Genomic DNA, 21,681 nt, shown 5'->3' on the forward strand with positions numbered 1-21,681 from the left:
GCACATGTGCTTTTTTTTCTTGCTTTTTGGTCGCTTTTTAAACTGCACTGTGTCAATGACAAAATGCATGCGTTCTGTGTCCCCAGCAAAGACTATGAGAATTTAGCAATGCGTTTTAAAACACAGCGTTTTGCATGCCAAATTTTTTACAAAATCGATGTGTTCTAAAAAGCAACGTCACTTCTTTTGTGAGTTTTGGATGCTTTTTTCCACTCTGCCTATGGCAGAGCAAGCATCCAGAACGCATGAATTCTGCATCCATTCTGCATCCAAACTACATCCAAAATGCAGCTTTTCGGCTGCGTTTTGAAACGCACATGCAGTGACAAAACGCTGCAGAATATTTGTCACAGCAGAACGCAACGTACGCACATAGCCTAAGCTTGGTAGTGCATCATATGAGACAGCACCATGCGGAATGCGCCAATTGGGGCAATCTGCTGATCGGCTTTGGTCCTGTCCCAACAAATTTGATTTAGTTGTGGGTTTCCATTTGCAATAAAACTTGTCTCCTGTAGTGTCCGATGCAGGAGAAATGTAGCATTACACAGCAGCCATTCCTGTGAATTCACACACTGCATCCACCCAAAAAGGAGCAGCTTGTATAGAGGGTCTCTCCAGTCTACCTCTCAGGGGTATCCTCAGTAGACTATCATTGAATACTTTAATACATTGCAGTAAAAGGATTGTTCGGGATTAGAAAAACATGGCTTTCTTTCAGAAACAATGCCACCCTTGAAAATGGATTGTGTATGTTATTGTCAGCTCCATTCACTTCAATAAGACGGAGTTGCAGTTCCGTGCACAACCCATGGCCAGGAGTGGCGGTTTCTGAAAGCAGCCATGTTATTCTAATCCAGGGCACTCCCTTTACCGCCATCGTCCCTTTCTATGTACTGTATTAATACATGTCCCTGCTCTGAGTCACTGGTAATCTTATTTCCAAAATCACAAGTTATTCCCCAGCCTAACCCCAACAACTATGGATGGGAAGAATACTTTAATGAATAAATATTTCCATTTATGCCTTCTTTTCTCTGAGGCTGTTTTATTTTTGATCGTAGTACAATTAGTGAAAGCAGTGGCGTCACTTGACGCTCATGAGCCCCAATGCAAATTGCTTTAATAGCTATGGAAGGTATAGATTCCCTCAGGACTGAGCAGTATCATTGTGAGCCAGAAGCGCAGTCACGTGACGTCCTTTCCCGCCCTCTCCATCGCCCTCAGCACCGACCTGCACGTAACACTTCCCTCTACGCATGCGCACTCACGGATGACATTTGCGCTCGACTGCGGGCAAGAATTTGAACGCATGCGCAGCACACTGGTTCTCCCCTTCCGGTCCCTTGGCTAGGAGGCTCCTCACGTCCGCATCCGCTCTCAGTGAGGGACATCATGGCGGCGGTGGGCAGACTCTCTGGTATCCTTGGTCGTTCTGTGGCAAACCGTGGTCGCTGGTTTTCTGCGGCAGCTCATGCTGAGCATGGCGATGCAGGTATATGTTGAAGCCAGTGCGGCAGGGGTGGCCTGGGCTGTGGGTCACCTTCAGCAGGTCGCAGCAGTGAAGGTCACCCCCGTGCAGCGGCTCATGTGTACCTCTCCTTACAGCTCGTACATGGAAGATCCTGACCTTTGTGGTGGCGCTGCCTGGTGTGGCCGTGTGCATGCTGAACGCGTACCTGAAGGCGCAGCACCACGAGCCCCGGCCGGAGTTTGTCGCCTACGAGCACCTGCGGATCCGGTCCAAGGTAGGGCTCATCCTGGCAGCGGGGATCGGGGCAGGGGCCGTCAGACCACCCCTATTCCACCTCCATCGCTGGCATCTTATGTGATTAGTGTGACATGGGAAATCTGATGTGTGGATGTGGCGTCCCTTCTGTGCCCAGCGGCAGTGCAGGCCAGGGAGAAGCTGAGATCGGGTAAGGCTACTTTCACACATCCGGCTTGAGCTCTGCGGCTCAATCCGGCTGTGCAAGCTATGCAACGGATGCGGTGAAAACACCGCATCCTTTGCATAAGTTTTTCCCTTGCGGCCCGCCCGGTTTTTGCCGCTTGCGGCATGCTACTGAGCATGCGCAGTGGCAAAAACCGCATGCGGCAGCCGGATGCGGTATTTGCCGCATCGCGCCGCATCCGGCCGCCATAGGCATGCATTGAGAGATGCGCCGCATCAGCCGAATGCGGCGCGATGCGGTTTTTTTTGCCGCACGAAAAACGTGCCAGGCAACGTTCCATCCGGCCACCGCATCGGCTAAATCTGCCGCATGCGGCAAAAACCGGATGGAACGCAAGGCCATGCGGCACAATGCGGCACTAATTAAAGTCTATGCAGGAAAATCGCACCTGGCAGCAAAAAAAACCGGTTGCGATTTTCCTGCAAAGTGCCGGATTGTGCCGCAGAAGAAAAACCGGAGGTGTGAAAGTACCCTAACCGGAAGGCTATGTGCGCACGTTGCGTACTAGCCCTGTAGAAATTTCTGCAGTGATCTGAAGAGCACACGTGCGCATCAAATCGCTGCAGAAAATGTCCGTAGAGGAAAAAAAAAAGCCAATTCCATGCGCTCTGCCTGCAGCTCCTGCCATAGACAGAGCAGGGGCTGCCGGCAAAGCGCACGGAAGAAGTGACATGTCCCTTCTTAGAACGCAGCGCTTCGGGCAGCAGCCGAAGCGCTGCGCTCTAAGACGCCACGTGCGCACGGCCCCTGCACAATCTCCATAGACTGTGCAGGGGACGCATGCAGTTACGCTGCGCTACAAAGCATGTAATTACGCAACGTGCGCACATAGCCTTATCCAGTATTTTCTGGGTTAGGTTATTGAATGACCTTCAGTGACAGCCTGCCCTGTAATCCCCAGTGTGCTTCAGATTCCCAGCCCAGCATGAATATCACTGGGACAATTAACTCATTTACTGAGGACCTCTAGGACCTGTTACTAGAATAGTTTCCTACAGATCGGCGCCACTCCAGTAAAAGCCGGCCTAGGGGCTGTGATCACGTGCGGCGGAAACCTGCTGTATACCACATTAATGGGGTATTGCGGTCTCCAACATCCTATCCCAATATGTAGTAATGGGAATATTCGCAAATACCTCCAATTAGAAATGTAGTATAGTTATTCTAATTCACTGTCACGTCGTGTTCATGGGCATTGCAGAACCTTAGGTATCCATGGTTATGACCACACATATACAGTGGAACCTTGGTTAACGAGAACAATCCGTTCTGGGAGTGTGCTTGTTAACTAAGTTAGGCTGCTTTCACACTACGTTTTTTTAGCATGCGTCATGAACTTTTTTTGCTGCAAAAGCGGATCCTGTTTTTGCAGAGAAAAACACATGCAAACGCATGTTATTTTGCAGGATCCTGTCACTTGAAGTTTATGGGCAGGCATTGGAGTCATGTGATCGGGAGTGAGGGGAACTGAACGTGATAGACTGGGAACCAGCATCTGACAGCTGCGGTAAGCTGTAACCAAGGTAAATATTGGGTAACTAAGCGAAGAGCTTTGCTTGAATACCCGATATTTACCTTGGTTACGAGTGTCCGCAGCTGCTAGGAGCCGGCTCCCTGCACACGTAACCAAGGTAAACATCGGGTAACTAAGAAGCGCTTTGTTTGGTTACCCGATATTTACCTTGGTTACGAGCGGCCGCCGCTCTCAGGCAGGGGAGAGAGACTGATCATGACAGGCTGGTTTCTGGGCATGCTCAGTAGAGCAAGCAGGATCCTGTCTATAATCATGCCAGCGTTCACATGCGTTTGCGTGCTGTTTAGTCAGGATCCAGCGATTTGCAGTATTTGGACGCAGCTCAAAAACGCTACAAGTAGCGTTTTTGAAAAAAGTTAAAAAACTGCAAGTCGCTGGATCCTCACTATAACGCACGCAAACGCAGGTGAACGCATGTTGACGCGAGTCCATTGCAAATGCATTGAAATGAAAACGCATTTACACTGGATTCGTTTTTGCGTTAAAAAAACGTTCATGACGCATGTTAAAAAACGTAGTGTGAAAGCAGCCTTACTAGTTCAGCAAAGCATTTCCCATAGGAAATCATTGCAAAGCAGACAATTTGTTCCACAACTTGTTAAATGTCCCATCCTGGTCCCCTATTCTGCCATTCCACACACGTACAAACTCGTACAAGCACGCACACACATATTATGCTCACCTTACCTTCCGTTACATCGCCGGTCTCCTGGGACTTGCCGTTCGCTAGAACGGGCTGTGTATCTGGTTACAATCACGACGAGGGAGGAACTTCCGCACCCAGAGCGCTGATGTCAAAGGCAGGAGCCGCTTGCCTCTGATTGGCGCTGCCTTTGAGTAGCGTCTGACAGTCGAAGTTCCTGCCTTTTCACTATGGTTGCCGATACACAGCCTGGAGTGGCGAACTACAGGACCGAGGAGGCTGGCGATGGAACGAAAGGTACACATATAATGCTCACCTTACCTTCCATTCCATCGCCGGCCTCCTGGGTCCTGTAGTTTGCCGCGAGGATTCCTCCTTCATCGCGATGTACCGGCGAACTACAAGAACCATGAGGCCGGCGATGGAACGGAAGGTAAGGTGAGCATAATACTGTGTGCTTGCGCGCGCGTGTGTGTTTGTGTAGACTGCAAGTGCGGGTCAGAGCGCGGTGGATGTACGGAACCGGAAGTGTGTGCGGTGAGTATTTTGCTCGTACAGCAAAGCTTTCTCGTAAACAGAGTTACAAATTTACAGAAAGCTTTGCTCATTCAGCGAAATTCTCGTTAAGTGGGTTACTCGTTAAGCGAGGTTCCACTGTAGTTAAAACCAGTTAGTCGCTAGTGGTCATAAACATAGATACCCAAGGTTCTGCAATGCCCTCCACATAAGGTAAGCGACAGCAAATATGTCCAATTCAAAATGTATAGTTCTCCTAATTCACTAATACAGTGGAACCTTGGATTAGGAGCATATTTCGTTTCGGGAGTGTGCTCTTAAACAGTTACTCTTGCATCAAAGCAAATTTTCCCATAGGAAATAATTGAAACACAGACAATTCGTTCCACAACCCAAAAATATTTATTGTATTTATACAAACCTATTCCAGTAATGCAAAATAATGTACTGTATTCATATAAAATTATTATAGTACACTAATACAAAATGCTGGTGAAAATCACAGCGCCGCCCATAATCTCGCGCATGCGCAACACGTCACCAGCGGTCACACTGCACATTGCAGTCCCGCGAGAGTGGCATGGTGAATGCGAGAGATCATGGCCGCCCATAATCTCGCGCATGCGCAACACGTCACCAGCGGTCATACTGCACATTGCAGTCCCGCAAGAGTGGCACGGCGCATGTGCGAAATTATGGCCGCCCATAATCTCGCACATGCCCCGTGCCACTCTCGCGGGACTGCAATGTGCAGTGTGACCGCTGGTGACATCTTGCGCATGCACGAGAATATGGGCGGCGCTGTGATTTTCATCAGCAAGTACCCGCCCATAATCTTGTGCTCGCGCTTTCACCGCCGCCTCCACCGTTCTGCGCAATCGCTGGCCAGCTTACCTCACGTCACCTCTTTGAAATTGTGCGATGGGGGACGGCCTAAAGCGACAGGGAGGCAGACTAACGGACACCAGAGAGCCCGCCCCCGTGTACCATTATCAAGATCTGAATACAGAAAGGTACCACTTTATAAAGTCTTTATTTTGGTCAGAAAGGGGGCACATAAACAACAGGAACATTGCTAGAGGAGGAATCTTTTAGGTTTAGCGCAAAATTTCTGATGACAGGTTCCCTTTAAACAGTGATTTTATCTAAACTACACTAAGCAGCCCAGTAAGTGACATCACTGGAATAAGGGTCTCTGTCTATATTATGCTGCTGTCAGATGAGGGAGCAAAAACCTGATGACAGATTCCCTTTCAAGGGGTTGTCCAGTTTTCACTGCTGTTATTCCATAGACTTGAGATGTGTAAAATAACTGGAACATTTACACTCCCCGGGCCCAGAGCTGCCTCTGCCGCTGCTCTCAACCTTTGTTGATTAGTCGCAGCGGTGATGTTACATCAACAGTGCATATCGCCACTGCGGCCATGTGATTAGCTGCAGTGGCAACATCACAATGGGTGTTAAGTTCCTAAAGAGTCAGCACTGATTATATAGTCAGTGACACACACACACACACACACACACACACACACACACACACACACACACACACACACACACACACACACACACACACACACACACACACACACACACACACACACACACACACACTATTCAATTTATTCATACATTTCTAGCAGGAATAACGGGGCCTGCACAACAGTTATACAGGTCCATATTGTGGCGCACTCATGTACCTGGTAAGCCAGACTTGACAGGAGAACTGACAGATCCTTTTTTTAGTACAATGTAACAATCACATCAGTGGATGATCTCTGTTGCTCTAATTTTAGGTGCAACGTTATAGTTATACATGGTGCAGGGCTGGAAGGTTTAAATTACATCATAGACAATCTAATGTAATGATCTTTCAGATGTAATGGTTGGTTGTGCCTTAAGGGTACTTTCACACCTCCGGTTTTTCTTCTGCGGCACAATCCGGCACTTTGCAGGAAAATCGCAACCGTTTTTTTTTTTTTGCGGCCGGTTGTGATTTTCCTGCATAGACTTTAATTAGTGCCGCATTGTGCCGCATTGCCTTGCGTTCCATCCGGTTTTTGCCGCATGCGGCAGATTTAGCCGATGCGGCGGCCGGATGGAACGTTGCCTGGCACGTTTTTTCGTGCGGCAAAAAAAACCGCATTGCGCCGCATTCGGCCGATGCGGCGCATCTCTCAATGCATGCCTATGGCGGCCGGATGCGGCGCGATGCGACAAATACCGCATCCGGCCGCCGCATGCGGTTTTTGCCACTGCGCATGCTCAGTAGCATGCTGCAAGCGGCAAAAACCGGGCGGGCCGCAAGGGAAAAACTTATGCAAAGGATGCGGTGTTTTCACCGCATCCGTTGCATAGCTTTCACAGCCGGATTGAGCCGCAGGGCTCAAGCCGGATGTGTGAAAGTAGCCTAAATAAGATAAAGTGAATGTTTGAGGGAGAATAACTAGATTTAAAGGAGAAAATCTGTATGTAAACCTATCCCATGTTCAAGGGAAGGTATCAGAAAATGACAACTTTTTATATAACGTTTAGTATTAAATGTAAAAAAAAAATGGTAATCTTGTAATTTTCAAAACCCGATTGTAGACTTCTTAAGGTCCCGTCACACACAATGAGATCGCTAACGAGATCTTTGCTGAGTCACCGTTTCTGTGACACAGTAACTATCTCGCCAGCGATCTCGTTGTGTGACACCTACCAGCGATCAGGCCCCTGCTGTGAGATCTCTAGTCGTTGCCGAAGGGTCCGGACAATTTTCTTCAAAGGTAATGTCCTGCTGGGCAGGACACATCGCTGTGTTTGACACCTAACAATGACCCCCTATACAGGTCGCTCATCGTTGTACAGGTCACTCATCGTTACTGCATCGTTGGTAAGGTCTGACTGTGTGACATCTCACCAGCGACTTACCGGCGATCCTTGACAGGTCGCATCGTTTTCGGGAACGCTGGTAAGTCGTTAAATGTGACGGGGGCTTTATCCTTTCTGAAAGCGTTTTCAGCAGTCTCCTTATTAGCAGAGGTAAGATTACAATGACATGTGACTCCATGCTCAGCTGATAACTCGTGATCTAACAATCACAATAGTTGATGTCACGGCTCCCTGATCCTCCTGCCTTCTCAGTTATATAGTGGGGGAAAAAAAAGTATTTAGTCAGCCACCAATTGTACACGTTCTCCCACTTAAAAAGATGAGAGGCCTGTAATTTACATCATAGGTAGACCACAGCTATGATTGACAAAATGAGAAAACAAATCCAGAAAATCACCTACTTTGATTTGGCAAGATTTTTTTTTTTTTGCAAATTATGGTGGAAAATAAGTATTTAGTCACCTATAAACATGGAAAATTTCTGGCTCTCACAGACCTGTAACCTCTTCTTTAAGAGACTCCTCTGTCCTCTACTCATTACTTGTAGTAATGGCACCTGTTTGAGGTTGTGGACAGGTGTCCTTTATACTGATAAGTTCAAACAGTCACACTCCAAACTCCACTATGTGGAAGACCAAAGAGCTGTCGAAGGACACCAGAAACAAAATTGTAGCCCTGCACCAGGTTGGGAAGATTGAATCTGAAATAGGCAAGCAGCTTGGTGGGATGAAGTCAACTGTGGGAGCAATAATAAGAAAATGGGAAGACATTTAAGTCCACTGATATTCTCCTTCGATCTGGGTCTCCAATTAAGATCTCACCCCTTGGGGGCAAAATGATCATAAGAACGGTGAGCATAAATCCCAGAACCACACGGGGGACCTAGAGAACGAGCTGCATAGAGCTGGGACCATAACAAAGGCTACCATCAGTAACCTACTATGCCGCCAGGGACTCAGACCCTGCAGTGCCAGTCGTGTTCCCCTGCTTAAGCCAGTACTTGTCCGGGCCTGTCTGAAGTGTGCTATAGAGCATCTGGATTATCCAGAAGAGTATTGGCAGAATGTCATATGGTCTGATGAAACCAAAGTAGAACTGTTTGGTAGAAATACAACTCATTGTATTTGGAGGAGACAGAATGCTGAAGTTGCATCCAAAGAACACCATACCTACTGTGAAGCATGGGGATGGCAACATCATGCTTTGGGGCTGTTTCTCTCCAAAGGGATCAGGATGATTGATCTGTGTACATGAAAGAATGAATGGGGCCATGTATCGTGAGATTTTGAGTGCAAATCTCCTGCCATCAGCAAGGGCATTGAAGATGAAACATGGCTGGGTCTTTCAGCATAATAATGATCCCAAGCACACCGCCAGGTTGACTAAGGAGTATCTTTGTAAGGCTAAGTTCACACACTGCGTTTTTTTGACGCTGCGTTTTTGTGCGTCGAAAAAACGCGTAAAAAACCGCATGCGTTTTACCGCGATTTGGTGCGTTTTTGGCTGCGTTTTTGATCTCTGCGTTTTGCTGCGTTTTTCCAATGCATTGCATGGGGGGGAAAACGCAGGAAAGAATTGACATGTCCATTTTTTTTTTTTTTTTCAAGCTCAAAAACGCAGCTTAAAAAAAAAGTTGTGTGCAGACAGCAAAAATGAAAACTCATAGACTTTGCTGGAGAAGCAAAGTCATGCAGTTTTGAGGCCAAAAACGCACCCGAAAAACGTGCAAAAAACGGCGCAAAAAACGCACTGTGTGCACATAGCCTAAGAGGCATATGAAGTACCTGGAGTGGCCTAGACAGTCTCCAGGTCTCAACCCCATAGAAAACTTTTGGAGAGAGTTGAAAGTCTGTGTTGTCTAGCGACAGGCCCAAAACATCACTGCTCTACAGGAGATCTGTATAGAGCAGGGGTTGGGAACCTATGGCTCGCGAGCCAGATATGGCTCTTTTGATGGCCGTATCTGGCTCGCAGACAGGGCTCCTACCTGTCTATGGGAAGGATCAGGGCCGGCGCCAGCACCCGGCTACTCAGGGGGGCCCGGTGGCCGCGCTGTCACCGCCCCCCGCCGAGGATCGAGCTTTCAATTGCATCGGCATCGCAGGTGCCGATACAATTGAGAGCAATGATGAGAGAGTGAGCGGCGCTCTCTCTTATCATTCTCCCCGCTGTGACTGTCGGCGTTCTTCTGACAGCTCTGCAGCGAGCGCGGTGACGTCATCACTGCGCGCCTGCTGAGAGGTCAGCGAGCGACAGCAATGGACGATGCGCCGAGGAGACCGGATCAGCGGGGGAACGAGTGAGCCGCCCCTCTACTGACACTGGGCTCCCCTGACTCACAGGCCGGCCACTACACAGCGGCACTAGTACACATAGGGGCCCGGCAGCCGCTCTGCGTCTATGTGTAGTGCTGCTGTGTAGTGGCCGAACTGTGAGTCAGGGGAGCCCAGTGTCAGTAGAGGGGCCCCTAACCTGGAGAGGCCACCAGCCGTGTCTGAGCTGCAGGAGTGCTCCTGACCTGCACAGCAGACGGAATCTCCATCCTGCAGGACCTGCGATGACGTCACGCCCATGTGACTGTGTGGGAGGAGACACAGGATGCCGGGCAGAAAGCAAAGATACTGAATCCTGAAGGAGATTTGGACACATGACTGGTAATAAGAAAAGAGGGGACATGAGGGTGAGGGGGGCTGCAGGGTGAGGGGCATATGAGGGCTGCAGACTGTGACAGAAGCATGTGAAGGGGTGCAGAGTGTTTGAGAGGGGTAAGTTGGGGTACAGGCAGGGTGAGATATGTGAGCAGGGTGTGTGAGATATGGGGGTGTGTGTGTGTGATATGGGGGGTGCAGGCTGTATGGGAAGCAGGGTATGTGACATATGGGGGTGTAGTGTGTGAGATCTGGGGGATGCAGGCTGTATGGGAAGCAGTGTGTGTGTGTGTGTGTGTGTGTGGGATATGGGGGGTGCAGGCTGTATGGGAAGCAGTGTGTGTGTGTGTGGGATATGGGGGGTGCAGGCTATGGGGAGCAGTGTGTGTGTGTGTGATATGGGGGGTGCAGGCTGTATGGGAAGCAGGGTGTGAGAGATATGGGGGTGTAGGCTGTATGGGAAGCAGTGTGTGTGTGGGATATGGGGGGTGCAGGCTATGGGGAGCAGTGTGTGTGTGTGTGTGTGTGATATGGGGGGTGCAGGCTGTATGGGAAGCAGGGTGTGAGATATGGGGGTGCAGGCTGTATGGGAAGCAGTGTGTGTGTGGGATATGGGGGGTGCAGGCCGTATGGGGAGCAGTGTGTGTGTGTGATATGGGGGGTGCAGGCTGTATGGGAAGCAGGGTGTGAGAGATATGGGGGTGTAGGCTGTATGGGAAGCAGGTTGTGTGAGATATGGGGTTGTTGTGTGTGTGATATGGGGGTGCAGGCTGTATGGGGAGCAGGGTATGCGACATATGGGGGTGTAGTGTGTGGGATATGGGGGGTGCAGGCTGTATGGGGAGCAGTGTGTGTGTGTGTGATATGGGGGGTGCAGGCTGTATGGGGAGCAGTGTGTGTGTGTGATATGGGGGGTGCAGGCTGTATGGGAAGCAGGGTGTCTGGGCCACTGACAGATACAATTGCTCCAGCGGTCACTTAGTACACAAAGGAGTGTTCCTCTCTGCTGCACTAAGCCACCGCTGGACCTAAACAATAATTCGCTGTAAAATAATAAAATAGATAATTGACATAACTGACAATGCGTTGTGTGACATGTCCAATATTCCAGCTTCTTTCTTCTGCGAATGCCTCAAAGCTGGCATTCTCTCAACATCAGGTGGGAAGAATGCCAGCTTCCAGTCATGCGCAGGAAAAAGAAGAAGCCAGACTGCTGGACTGATGTCATGCATCGCAAGTTCACAATGTAAGTTATTTATTTGATTTTTTTACTGCTAATTACCATTGTTTCAGTCCAGTTGTGGCTTTATACAGCAGGGAGGAGCATTCCTTGCTGTACTAAGTGAACATTGGAGCGATTGATCTGTCAATGGCCCTTTAAACATATTGTACGGCTCTCGCGGAATTATATTTCAAAATATGTGGCGTTTACGGCTCTCTTAGCCAAAAAGGTTCCTGACCCCTGGTATAGAGGAATGGGCCAACATATCACCAACAGTGTGTGCCAAGCTGGTGAAGACTTACAGAAAACGTTTCACCTCTGTTATTGCCAACAAAGTATATATAACAAAGTATTGAGATTAACTCTGTTATTGACCAAATAATTATTTTCCACCATATTTTGCAAAAAAAAAAAATCTTGCCCAAAGAGACGCGGTGATTTCCTGGATTTGTTTTCTCATTTTGTCTCTCACACTTGTGATCTACCTATGATGTCAATTACAGGCCTCTCATCTTTATAAGTGGGAGAACTTGCACAACTGGTGGCTGACCAAATAATTACCACACACACACACACACACACACACACACACACACACACACACACACACACACACACACACACTCTGTATTTGTATTCCTTCATTAAGTGCTGAATGCCACCGTGCCTGTGATCTCTTCTGTGACTGCCTGCTTGTGGCTGGGCATCATAGAAGACAAAGATCTGTACCAATACAGGCTCAAGGCTCCCGCGGGAAGTAACTAGGTACATTATTAAAACCTTTTTTTTCTTTACTTTTTAAACACAATAAAAGTTATAAAACTTTGACCCCCCCCCATCATTTCTACAGTTAATAAAGGTAAATGAATTTGATATTTTTTTTATTTTTTTTTCTACTATTTAACAGCAAACTTGCATTTTTATTTTGTAGTTTTTTAATCCTAGTCATACTGACATGGTCAATTTTACTGCAGAATGAATGCTGAAAAATTACAGTAAAAATGCTGAATTTTTTTTTTCTATTTTACTTCACTTGAAATTTTCCCAGTACAGTATAGGATAAAATGGACTATGTCATTGAAAAGTACATCTAGTCCCATAAAATATAAGCTCACATGTGCCTTTTGTCAGTGAGAAAATATAAAAGTGACGGCTGATGGAAGGAGAGGGAAATATGAAAGCTCAAAGATGAAAAATCTCACGGTCCTTAAGGGGGTAAACTAGGTTAATTTCTGCTACGTTCCCTTCAATATGTCTTAGGATTTCTCTTTTGACTAGCTTTTTTCAGCTGGAATTGTAAGGGGCTATACAGAGTATAGTATTGTATAGTGATATAAAGTGTAATCTGTCTTTTTATCATGATGTTTTTACAGAAATTCCCATGGGGAGATGGTGTGAAGAGCCTTTTCCACAATCCTCATACGAACCCTCTTCCCACCGGCTATGAAGAGTCTGATGAGCACTCCGAGCATTAGACCTCGGACATCTTGTTGTCTGGACCAGTGCGTTGTATGGGCCCACATACTGAACAGGGATCATTCTATTTAATGCTGTACATGCCCACTAACCTTCTACTGCGGCGGTAGAAGGTGTCTAAATAAAGTTTATGGTTGGACCTACATGCAGTGACTGATCCTTTAACTAATAGAAGCTGTGCTTTCTTGTTATATCTAAATGTGCTGCCTCCTTTCAGTATTCTGTTACAGCGGATGTCTGCTCTGATGAATAGCGTAGACTCTTGTTGGTATGTGATGTAAAATGGCACCAGCAGAGATGGGGAGATCACAGAAGCCAAGTATGTACTTTTCTTCGGCGCTCCATTGGGAGACCCAGACGATTGACGATTGGTGTATAGCACTGCCTCCGGAGGCCACACAAAGCATTACACTAAAAAGTGTAAGGCCCCTCCCCTTCTGGCTATACACCCCCAGTGGGATCACTGGCTCACCAGTTTTCTGCTTTGTGCGAAGGAGGTCAGACATCCACGCATAGCTCCACTGTTTAGTCAGCAGCAGCTGCTGACTATGTCGGATGGAAGAAAAGAGGGCCCATACTAGGGCCCCCAGCATGCTCCCTTCTCACCCCACTTTATGTCGGCGGTGTTTAAGGTTGAGGTACCCATTGCGGGTAAGGAGGCTGGAGCCCACATGCTGTTTTCCTTCCCCATCCCCCTGAGGGGCTCTGAGGAAGTGGGATCTTACCGGCCCCCAAGCCCTGAGGCCGGGCTCCATCCACAGACCCATGGAACCTGCTGGATACGGAGCTGGGTACCGTTCAGGGATAAGGCCCTGCGACATTAAGGTACTCTGTGTCCCCGTATGTACAGGCCGCGTACACTCCAGACTTGCTGGGTGTGCTAGTGCGCCGGGGACAGTAGCGCTGCGCGCTGGGGTTACAGTCACTACAGTTTTTCTGGGTGACTTTGTGTTGGGGACTGCCGCGCCGGCCGCCCCTAGAGCGGCGGCGCGGCTGCGACTTGTAGTGCGCCGGGGACTTAGCGCCGACCGTGCTTTTACGACGGCGTCGCTTATAAATTTAGTCCCCGGCTTCTGCGGCCTAGCTCCGCTTCGTTCCCGCCCCCACCCTGTCACTCAGGGCAAGGGAGAGACGCTGTACGATTAATCAGCGCCGAGGGCTGGAGTCGTATTTATATGCTCCAGCCCTCTCACTGAGCACAGTGGGACGCAGGTTTCCCGCTCTTTGTCTGCACACGCCCAGGGCCCGCCCCTCTCCACAGGACGCCGGCAGCCATTCCTACATGCAGTCTGGCTGGAGAACGGACACAGGCTCTGGGAGACCCAGACAAGGGATTTCTGGCGACCACACACCCGCGTTAAGCGGGCGGTAAGCAGCACTTAAGTGCTGGCCCCACTAGTGCCACAGTGTTATATTTGTGTACTTTTTTCTCTGTACCATATATATATATATTGCACTGTAAGGTCGCTTCTTGGCTGTATACCCCAATTGCTCTGAGGAGACGACAACATGTCATCTGCAAAACGCAAGGGTGCCAAGACACAGGCTGTGAGCGCTGCTTGTGCCGCTTGTGGGGCTGATCTACCGGCAGGTTACAATGACCCCCATTGTGTGCAATGTTCGGTCCCTGTGCCACTTCGTCAGCCGGAGTCTATGGTGGTAGTGGCCCAGGCAGAGTCTCCGGTGAACCCTGTCCCGGTGACGGGGACAGAGTTTGCAGTTTTTGCTGACAGGATGTCTGTCACTATGACAAAGATCCTAGAGACCTTGCAGGCCAGGCCAGTTACTCAGTCCATGGACACTGCTGCGGCAATGTTCCCCGGTCCCCCTCAGTTGGAGTTAATCCGTGCTTCAAGGGGGTCCCAGGCATCTCAGCCTGACGGCTCTGATTCAGATGACAGTCCCAGGCAGCCTAAGCGTGCTCGCTGGGAGAGACCCTCCACGTCATCACGCGGATCAGGGTCTCAGCGAGAAGAGTCTCTACATGATGAGACAGAGGAGGGGGATCAGGAGTCTAATCCTGAAACCGCTCTCAATCTGGATACTCCTGATGGTGACGCCATGGTAAATGACCTTATAGGGGCCATCAATAGTCTATTGGAAATTTCTCCCCCTGCCCCTTCTGCAGAGGAGGCAGCTGCACAGCAGGAGAAGTTCCATTTCAGGTATCCCAAGCCTAAACTGAGTACTTTTCTGGACCACGCTGACTTCAGAGAATCAGTCCAGAAACACCATGCTTACCCAGATAAGCGTTTCTCCAAACGTCTTAAGGATACACGTTATCCCTTTCCCCCTGACGTGGTCAAACGCTGGACCCAGTGTCCAAAGGTGGACCCCCCCAATCTCCAGGCTTGCGGCTAGATCCATAGTTGCAGTGGAAGATGGGGCTTCACTTAAAGATGCCAATGACAGACAGATGGACCTTTGGTTAAAGTCTGTCTATGAAGCTATCGGCGCGTCGTTTGCTCCAGCATTCGCGGCCGTGTGGGCACTCCAAGCCTTTTCAGCTGGCCTGGCACAGGTGGACTCTATCATATGTCCAGCAGTGCCGCGAGTAGCGTCCCTAACCTCGCAAATGTCTGCGTTTGAGACTTACGCTATCAACGCTGTCCTGGACTCTACAAGCCGTACCTCAATTGCGTCTGCCAACTCTGTTGTCTTGCGCAGAGCCTTGTGGTTAAAGGAATGGAAAGCGGATTCTGCTTCCAAAAAATGTTTAACCAGCTTGCCACTATCTGTAGATAGACTGTTTGGTGAACAATTGGCTGAAATCATTAAGCAATCCAAGGGTAAGGACTCCTCCTTACCCCAGCCCAGATCAAGCAAACCTCAACAGAGGAAGTGGCAGTCGAGGTTTCGGTCCTTTCGAGGCTCCGGCAAGACCCAATTCTCCTCGTCCAAAGGGACTCAGAAGGAGCAAAGGAGCTCAGATTCCTGGCGGGCTCATTCACGCCCCAAGAAAGCAACCGGAGGAACCGCTTCCAAGGCGGCTGCCTCATGACTTTCGGCCTCATCCCTCCGCATCCTCGGTCGGTGGCAGGCTCTCCCGCTTTTGCGACATTTGGCTGCCACAGGTCAAAGACCGGTGGGTAACAGACATTTTGTCTCACGGGTACAGGATAGAATTCAGTTCTCGTCCTCCGCCTCGGTTCTTCAGAACCTCCCCACATCCCGACCGAGCAGATGCCCTTCTGCAGGCGGTGTGCTCACTAAAAGCAGAAGGAGTGGTGATCCCTGTTCCTCTGCAGGAACAAGGGCAAGGTTTTTACTCCAATCTCTTTGTGGTTCCAAAAAAGGACGGCTCGTTTCGTCCTGTTCTGGACCTAAAGCTGCTCAACAAGCATGTGAACGCCAGGCGGTTCCGGATGGAATCCCTCCGCTCCGTCATTGCCTCAATGTCTCAAGGAGATTTCCTTGCATCAATAGACATCAAGGATGCTTATCTCCACGTGCCGATTGCTACAGAGCACCAACGTTTTCTACGTTTCGTGATAGGAGACGACCATCTCCAGTTCGTAGCTCTGCCATTTGGTCTGGCGACAGCCCCACGGGTTTTCACCAAGGTCATGGCGGCAGTGGTAGCAGTCTTGCATTCTCAGGGACATTCGGTGATCCCTTACTTAGACGATCTACTTGTCAAAGCACCCTCTCGAGAGGCATGCCAACACAGCCTGAATGTTGCGCTGGAGACTCTCCAGACTTTCGGGTGGATCATCAACTTTTCAAAGTCCAACCTGGCACCGACTCAATCACTAACGTATCTTGGCATGGAGTTTTATACTCTCTCAGCGATAGTGAAGCTTCCGCTGGACAAGCAGCGGTCACTACAGACAGGGGTGCAGTCTCTCCTTCAGGGTCAGTCGCACCCCTTAAGGCGCCTCATGCACTTCCTAGGGAAGATGGTGGCAGCAATGGAGGCAGTCCCGTTCGCGCAGTTTCATCTGCGCCCACTTCAATGGGACATTCTCCGCCAATGGGACGGGAAGACAACTTCCCTAGACAGGAAAGTCTCCCTTTCTCAGACGGCCAAGGACTCTCTGCAATGGTGGCTTCTTCCCACCTCATTATCACAGGGAAGATCATTCCTGCCCCCATCCTGGGCAGTGGTCACGACAGACGCGAGTCTGTCAGGGTGGGGAGCAGTTTTTCTCCACCACAGGGCTCAAGGGACGTGGACTCAGCAGGAGTCCACGCTTCAGATCAATGTTCTGGAAATCAGGGCAGTGTATCTTGCCCTATTAGCCTTCCAGCAGTGGCTGGAAGGAAAGCAGATCCGAATTCAGTCGGACAACTCCACAGCGGTGGCATACATCAACCACCAAGGAGGGACACGCAGTCCGCAAGCCTTCCAGGAAGTCAGGCGGATTCTGATGTGGGTGGAGGAAAGAGCATCCACCATATCAGCAGTTCACATCCCGGGCGTAGAAAACTGGGAAGCAGACTTCCTCAGTCGCCAGGGCATGGACGCAGGGGAATGGTCCCTTCACCCGGACGTGTTTCAGGAAATCTGCCGCCGCTGGGGGGTGCCGGACGTCGACCTAATGGCGTCTCGGCACAACAACAAGGTTCCGACCTTCATAGCGCGGTCTCGCGATCAAAGAGCTCTGGCGGCAGACGCCTTAGTGCAAGATTGGTCGCAGTTCCGGCTCCCTTATGTGTTTCCACCTCTGGCACTCTTGCCCAGAGTGTTACGCAAGATCAGATCCGATTGCGGCCGCGTCATACTCGTCGCCCCAGACTGGCCGAGGAGGTCGTGGTACCCGGATCTGTGGCATCTCACGGTCGGCCAACCGTGGGCACTACCAGACCGTCCAGACTTACTGTCCCAAGGGCCGTTTTTCCATCGGAATTCTGCGGCCCTGAACCTGACTGTGTGGCCATTGAGTCCTGGATCTTAGCGTCTTCAGGATTACCCCAAGGGGTCGTGGCCACCATGAGACAGGCTAGGAAGTCCACTTCTGCTAAGATCTACCACAGAACGTGGAAGATTTTCTTATCCTGGTGCTCTGCACAAGGAGTATCCCCCTGGCCATTCGCGTTACCTGTCTTTCTTTCCTTCCTGCAATCTGGGTTGGAAAAGGGCTTGTCGCTCGGCTCCCTTAAAGGGCAAGTCTCGGCACTATCCGTGTTTTTTCAGAAGCGTCTAGCACGACTTTCTCAGGTGCGCACGTTCCTGCAGGGGGTGTGTCATATCGTACCTCCGTACAGGCGGCCGTTAGATCCGTGGGATCTAAACGAGGTCCTTGTTGCTCTCCAGAAGCCGCCTTTCGAGCCTCTGAGGGATGTGTCACTTTCTCGACTCTCACAGAAAGTGGCCTTTCTGGTAGCGGTCACGTCTCTTCGGAGAGTGTCTGAACTAGCAGCGCTGTCATGCAAAGCTCCTTTCCTGGTGTTCCACCAGGACAAGGTAGTGCTGCGCCCCATTCAGGAGTTTCTCCCTAAGGTGGTATCCTCTTTTCACCTTAATCAGGATATCTCCTTGCCTTCCTTTTATCCGCATGAAGTTCATCGGTATGAAAAGGATCTACATTTGTTGGATCTGGTGAGAGCACTCAGAATCTACATTTCCCGCACGGCGCCCCTGCGCCGCTCGGATGCACTCTTTGTCCTTGTCGCGGGTAAGCGCAAAGGGTCGCAGGCTTCCAAGGCCACCCTGACTCGATGGATCAAAGAACCAATTCTTGAAGCCTACCGTTCTGCTGGGCTTCCGGTTCCATCAGGGCTGAAGGCCCATTCTACCAGAGCCGTGGGTGCGTCCTGGGCATTACGACACCAGGCTACGGCTCAACAGGTGTGCCAGGCAGCTACCTGGTCGAGTCTGCACACTTTCACCAAACATTATCAGGTGCATACCTATGCTTCGGCGGACGCCAGCCTAGGTAGAAGAGTCCTGCAGGCGGCAGTTGCCTCCCCGTAGGGGAGGGCTGTCTTTGCAGCTCTAACATGAGGTATTTCTTTACCCACCCAGGGACAGCTTTTGGACGTCCCAATCGTCTGGGTCTCCCAATGGAGCGCCGAAGAAGAAGGGAATTTTGTTACTTACCGTAAATTCCTTTTCTTCTAGCTCCTATTGGGAGACCCAGCACCCACCCTGTTGTCCTTCGGGATTTTTGGTTTTTCGGGTACACATGTTGTTCATGTTGAACGGTTTTCAGTTCTCCGACGTTACTTCGGAGTGAATTTGTTTAAACCAGTTCTTGGCTTTCCTCCTTCTTGCTTTTGCACTAAAACTGGTGAGCCAGTGATCCCACTGGGGGTGTATAGCCAGAAGGGGAGGGGCCTTACACTTTTTAGTGTAATGCTTTGTGTGGCCTCCGGAGGCAGTGCTATACACCAATCGTCAATCGTCTGGGTCTCCCAATAGGAGCTAGAAGAAAAGGAATTTACGGTAAGTAACAAAATTCCCTTCTTTTTTTTTTTTTTTGCACCAGACAGTAGCTATTAACCCTTTTACACTCTGACAGATGTGTCAGGGACTTAAAGGAGCTGTCCACTCCTAGGATAACCCCTTCTCAATCGCTATGTCCTTCTCCTCCCACTCCAGTGAAATCATACCGGCTATACTCACAGCTGGTACCATTCCAGCGGTGTTGCCTGCCACTGGGGCTCATGTGACATTATGATGCTTTCCTTTGAACAAATCAGACATCCGTAGGAGGTTAAAGGGAAACCAACTTTCTCAGTACTCACTGGAGGTGAGTAGCTGCTGTTTTACTGGTGAGACACAATTGAGGAGTTGTCAGAGTAGTGAACAACCCCTTTAAAAATGGAATTGTAATCAGAGCCCATTCCACAGAGAGCAGATGTCAGCTATCTAACCACAGCAATCGACAGGGGCACTGATCGCTGCTGTTGGGCTCTTAATCATTGACGGCATTTACAGGGAACCAACCACAAAGATTTTTGTATACAAAAGTAAAGTCAGCGCCTTCCTGACACTACAATGCTGAAACCAAGCATACCTGTTGTAGATAGGTGGGTTGTTTGCTTAAATATCTGTAGTCAAAGTTGCAGAAATTGTTTCTACCCCTTAAATGTATACATGTTTGGTATCCACGAACTTGTGCCGACATGAGGCATCATACTGGCACGTCAGTTTTACCATATAGTGACTAAAAGACCCCTAAAACAATTGTGCAGTTGCACTTTTTTTGTAACTTCACTGCACTTCGAATTTTTTCCCCGTTGCCCAATACACTATTTGGCAAACCTAATTGTTTCATGCAAAAGTACAGCTCATCTGTCCCACAAAAACAAGCCCTTGTGTGGCTATATTGATGGGAAAAATAAAAAGGTTATGGCTCTTGGAAGAAGGGGAGGAAAAAACAAAAAAAAATTAAAAATCGCCAGGAGATGAAGGGGTTAAATTAACCCCCTTGCCTCATTAACCCCTTCACAACCTTTGACTGATATATCCGTCATGGAGCGTGTGACGTTAAGCCACGCCCCCTGCCGCGGGCAGGATGCGGCGATCCGCGCATATAGCTGATTTCAACAGCTGACGTGTGCCTGCATGTTATGAGTGGAATTGCATTCCACCCGTTACATTAACCCCTTATATCTCGCTGCCTAAGTCTGGCAGCGAGATGTGTATATACGCGCGGCCATGATTTTCACTTACCGCCGCCCCCACCGGAAGTCACGTGAGTGATCGCGTGACTTTCGGTGGTTGCCATGGTAGCACAGGGTCATGTGATGACACCTGCAGGTATGACGTTTCACTTTCGTTATCACCCGGCCCGGAGGCCAGCGAAGCAGGAAGTGACTGTATCTGCTGTTTACAGCTGTATAGCTGTGATCAGCAGATAGTGCAGAGCGATCGTATTGATGATCGCCATAGCCCCCTAGGGGGACTAGTAAAATAAAATAAAGTTTTAAAAAATAAAAAACCTAAAAGTTCAAATCATCCCCCTTTCACCTCATTGAAAATGAAAGGGTTAAAAAAAAAAAAATATATATATATATATATATATATATATATATATATATATATATATATATATATATTATAATCTCTCACACACACACTTGGTATCACTGCGTTCAGAAATGCCCGATCTATCAAAATATAAAATCAATTAATCTGATTGGTAAACGGCGTAGTGGCAAAAAAATTCCAAACGCCAAAATTACGTTTTTTGGTTGCCGCAAGTTTTACGCAAAATTCAATAACAGGCGATCAAAACGTAGCATCTGCGCAAAAATGGTACCGATAAAAATGTCAGCTCGACAATTGTCAGGATTACAATGACTGCTGTACACAGCTGATTACTTAGGATCCACCAGTCGTCACAGTAGGTGATGTCACAGCTACCCTTCTCCCTCTCGCTTCAGTTACCTTTGCACATGCTCTTTAAACTCTTCAATCCTAAACATAAGGTCTGACCATTTTGGCTATGTACATGTTATTTCCTGAAACAGGAAGGTAGTCTAAAAAAAAGCCTAAGTGGCCAATGTGAAAATGGTAAGATTTGTATTACTTCATATAGTTACATATCTTAAAAATAAGAATACATTTATCACAAAAACATGAACTAAACAATGGGTTATTTTTCAGTGAAAGCTTCCCTTAACCCCCTAGAGACCAGGCCAAGATTTTCAAATCTGACATGTCACTTTATGTGGCAATAACTCGAACATATCCTAGTACTGTTTTTGCGACACATTGTCTGATAATGGTAAATTAAATAACCACAGTGTTATAAAAAGGAAAAGAAAATTGCATGCTTACCACTTGGACTGGTGCTGATAAAAGCGATGTGTCCACTGGTGATCTCACTTACCCAATCAGCAGCTGCAGACCATCATGGACA

General features: G+C 48.9%; 1 protein-coding gene across 1 annotated transcript; it reads left to right on the top strand.

The window, feature by feature from the left end:
- Positions 1–1,335: 1,335 nt before the first annotated feature.
- On the top strand, positions 1,336–13,013 carry COX6A1 (cytochrome c oxidase subunit 6A1). The gene is made up of 3 exons (XM_075320475.1): positions 1,336–1,495; positions 1,609–1,748; positions 12,766–13,013. Exons 1-3 carry the CDS (start codon positions 1,396–1,398, stop codon positions 12,865–12,867), a joined length of 342 nt encoding a protein of 113 aa, XP_075176590.1. The 5' UTR covers positions 1,336–1,395; the 3' UTR covers positions 12,868–13,013.
- Positions 13,014–21,681: the final 8,668 nt, after the last annotated feature.

This window comes from Anomaloglossus baeobatrachus, chromosome 1, assembly GCF_048569485.1.
Source record: "Anomaloglossus baeobatrachus isolate aAnoBae1 chromosome 1, aAnoBae1.hap1, whole genome shotgun sequence".
Lineage (NCBI taxonomy): Eukaryota > Metazoa > Chordata > Amphibia > Anura > Aromobatidae > Anomaloglossus > Anomaloglossus baeobatrachus.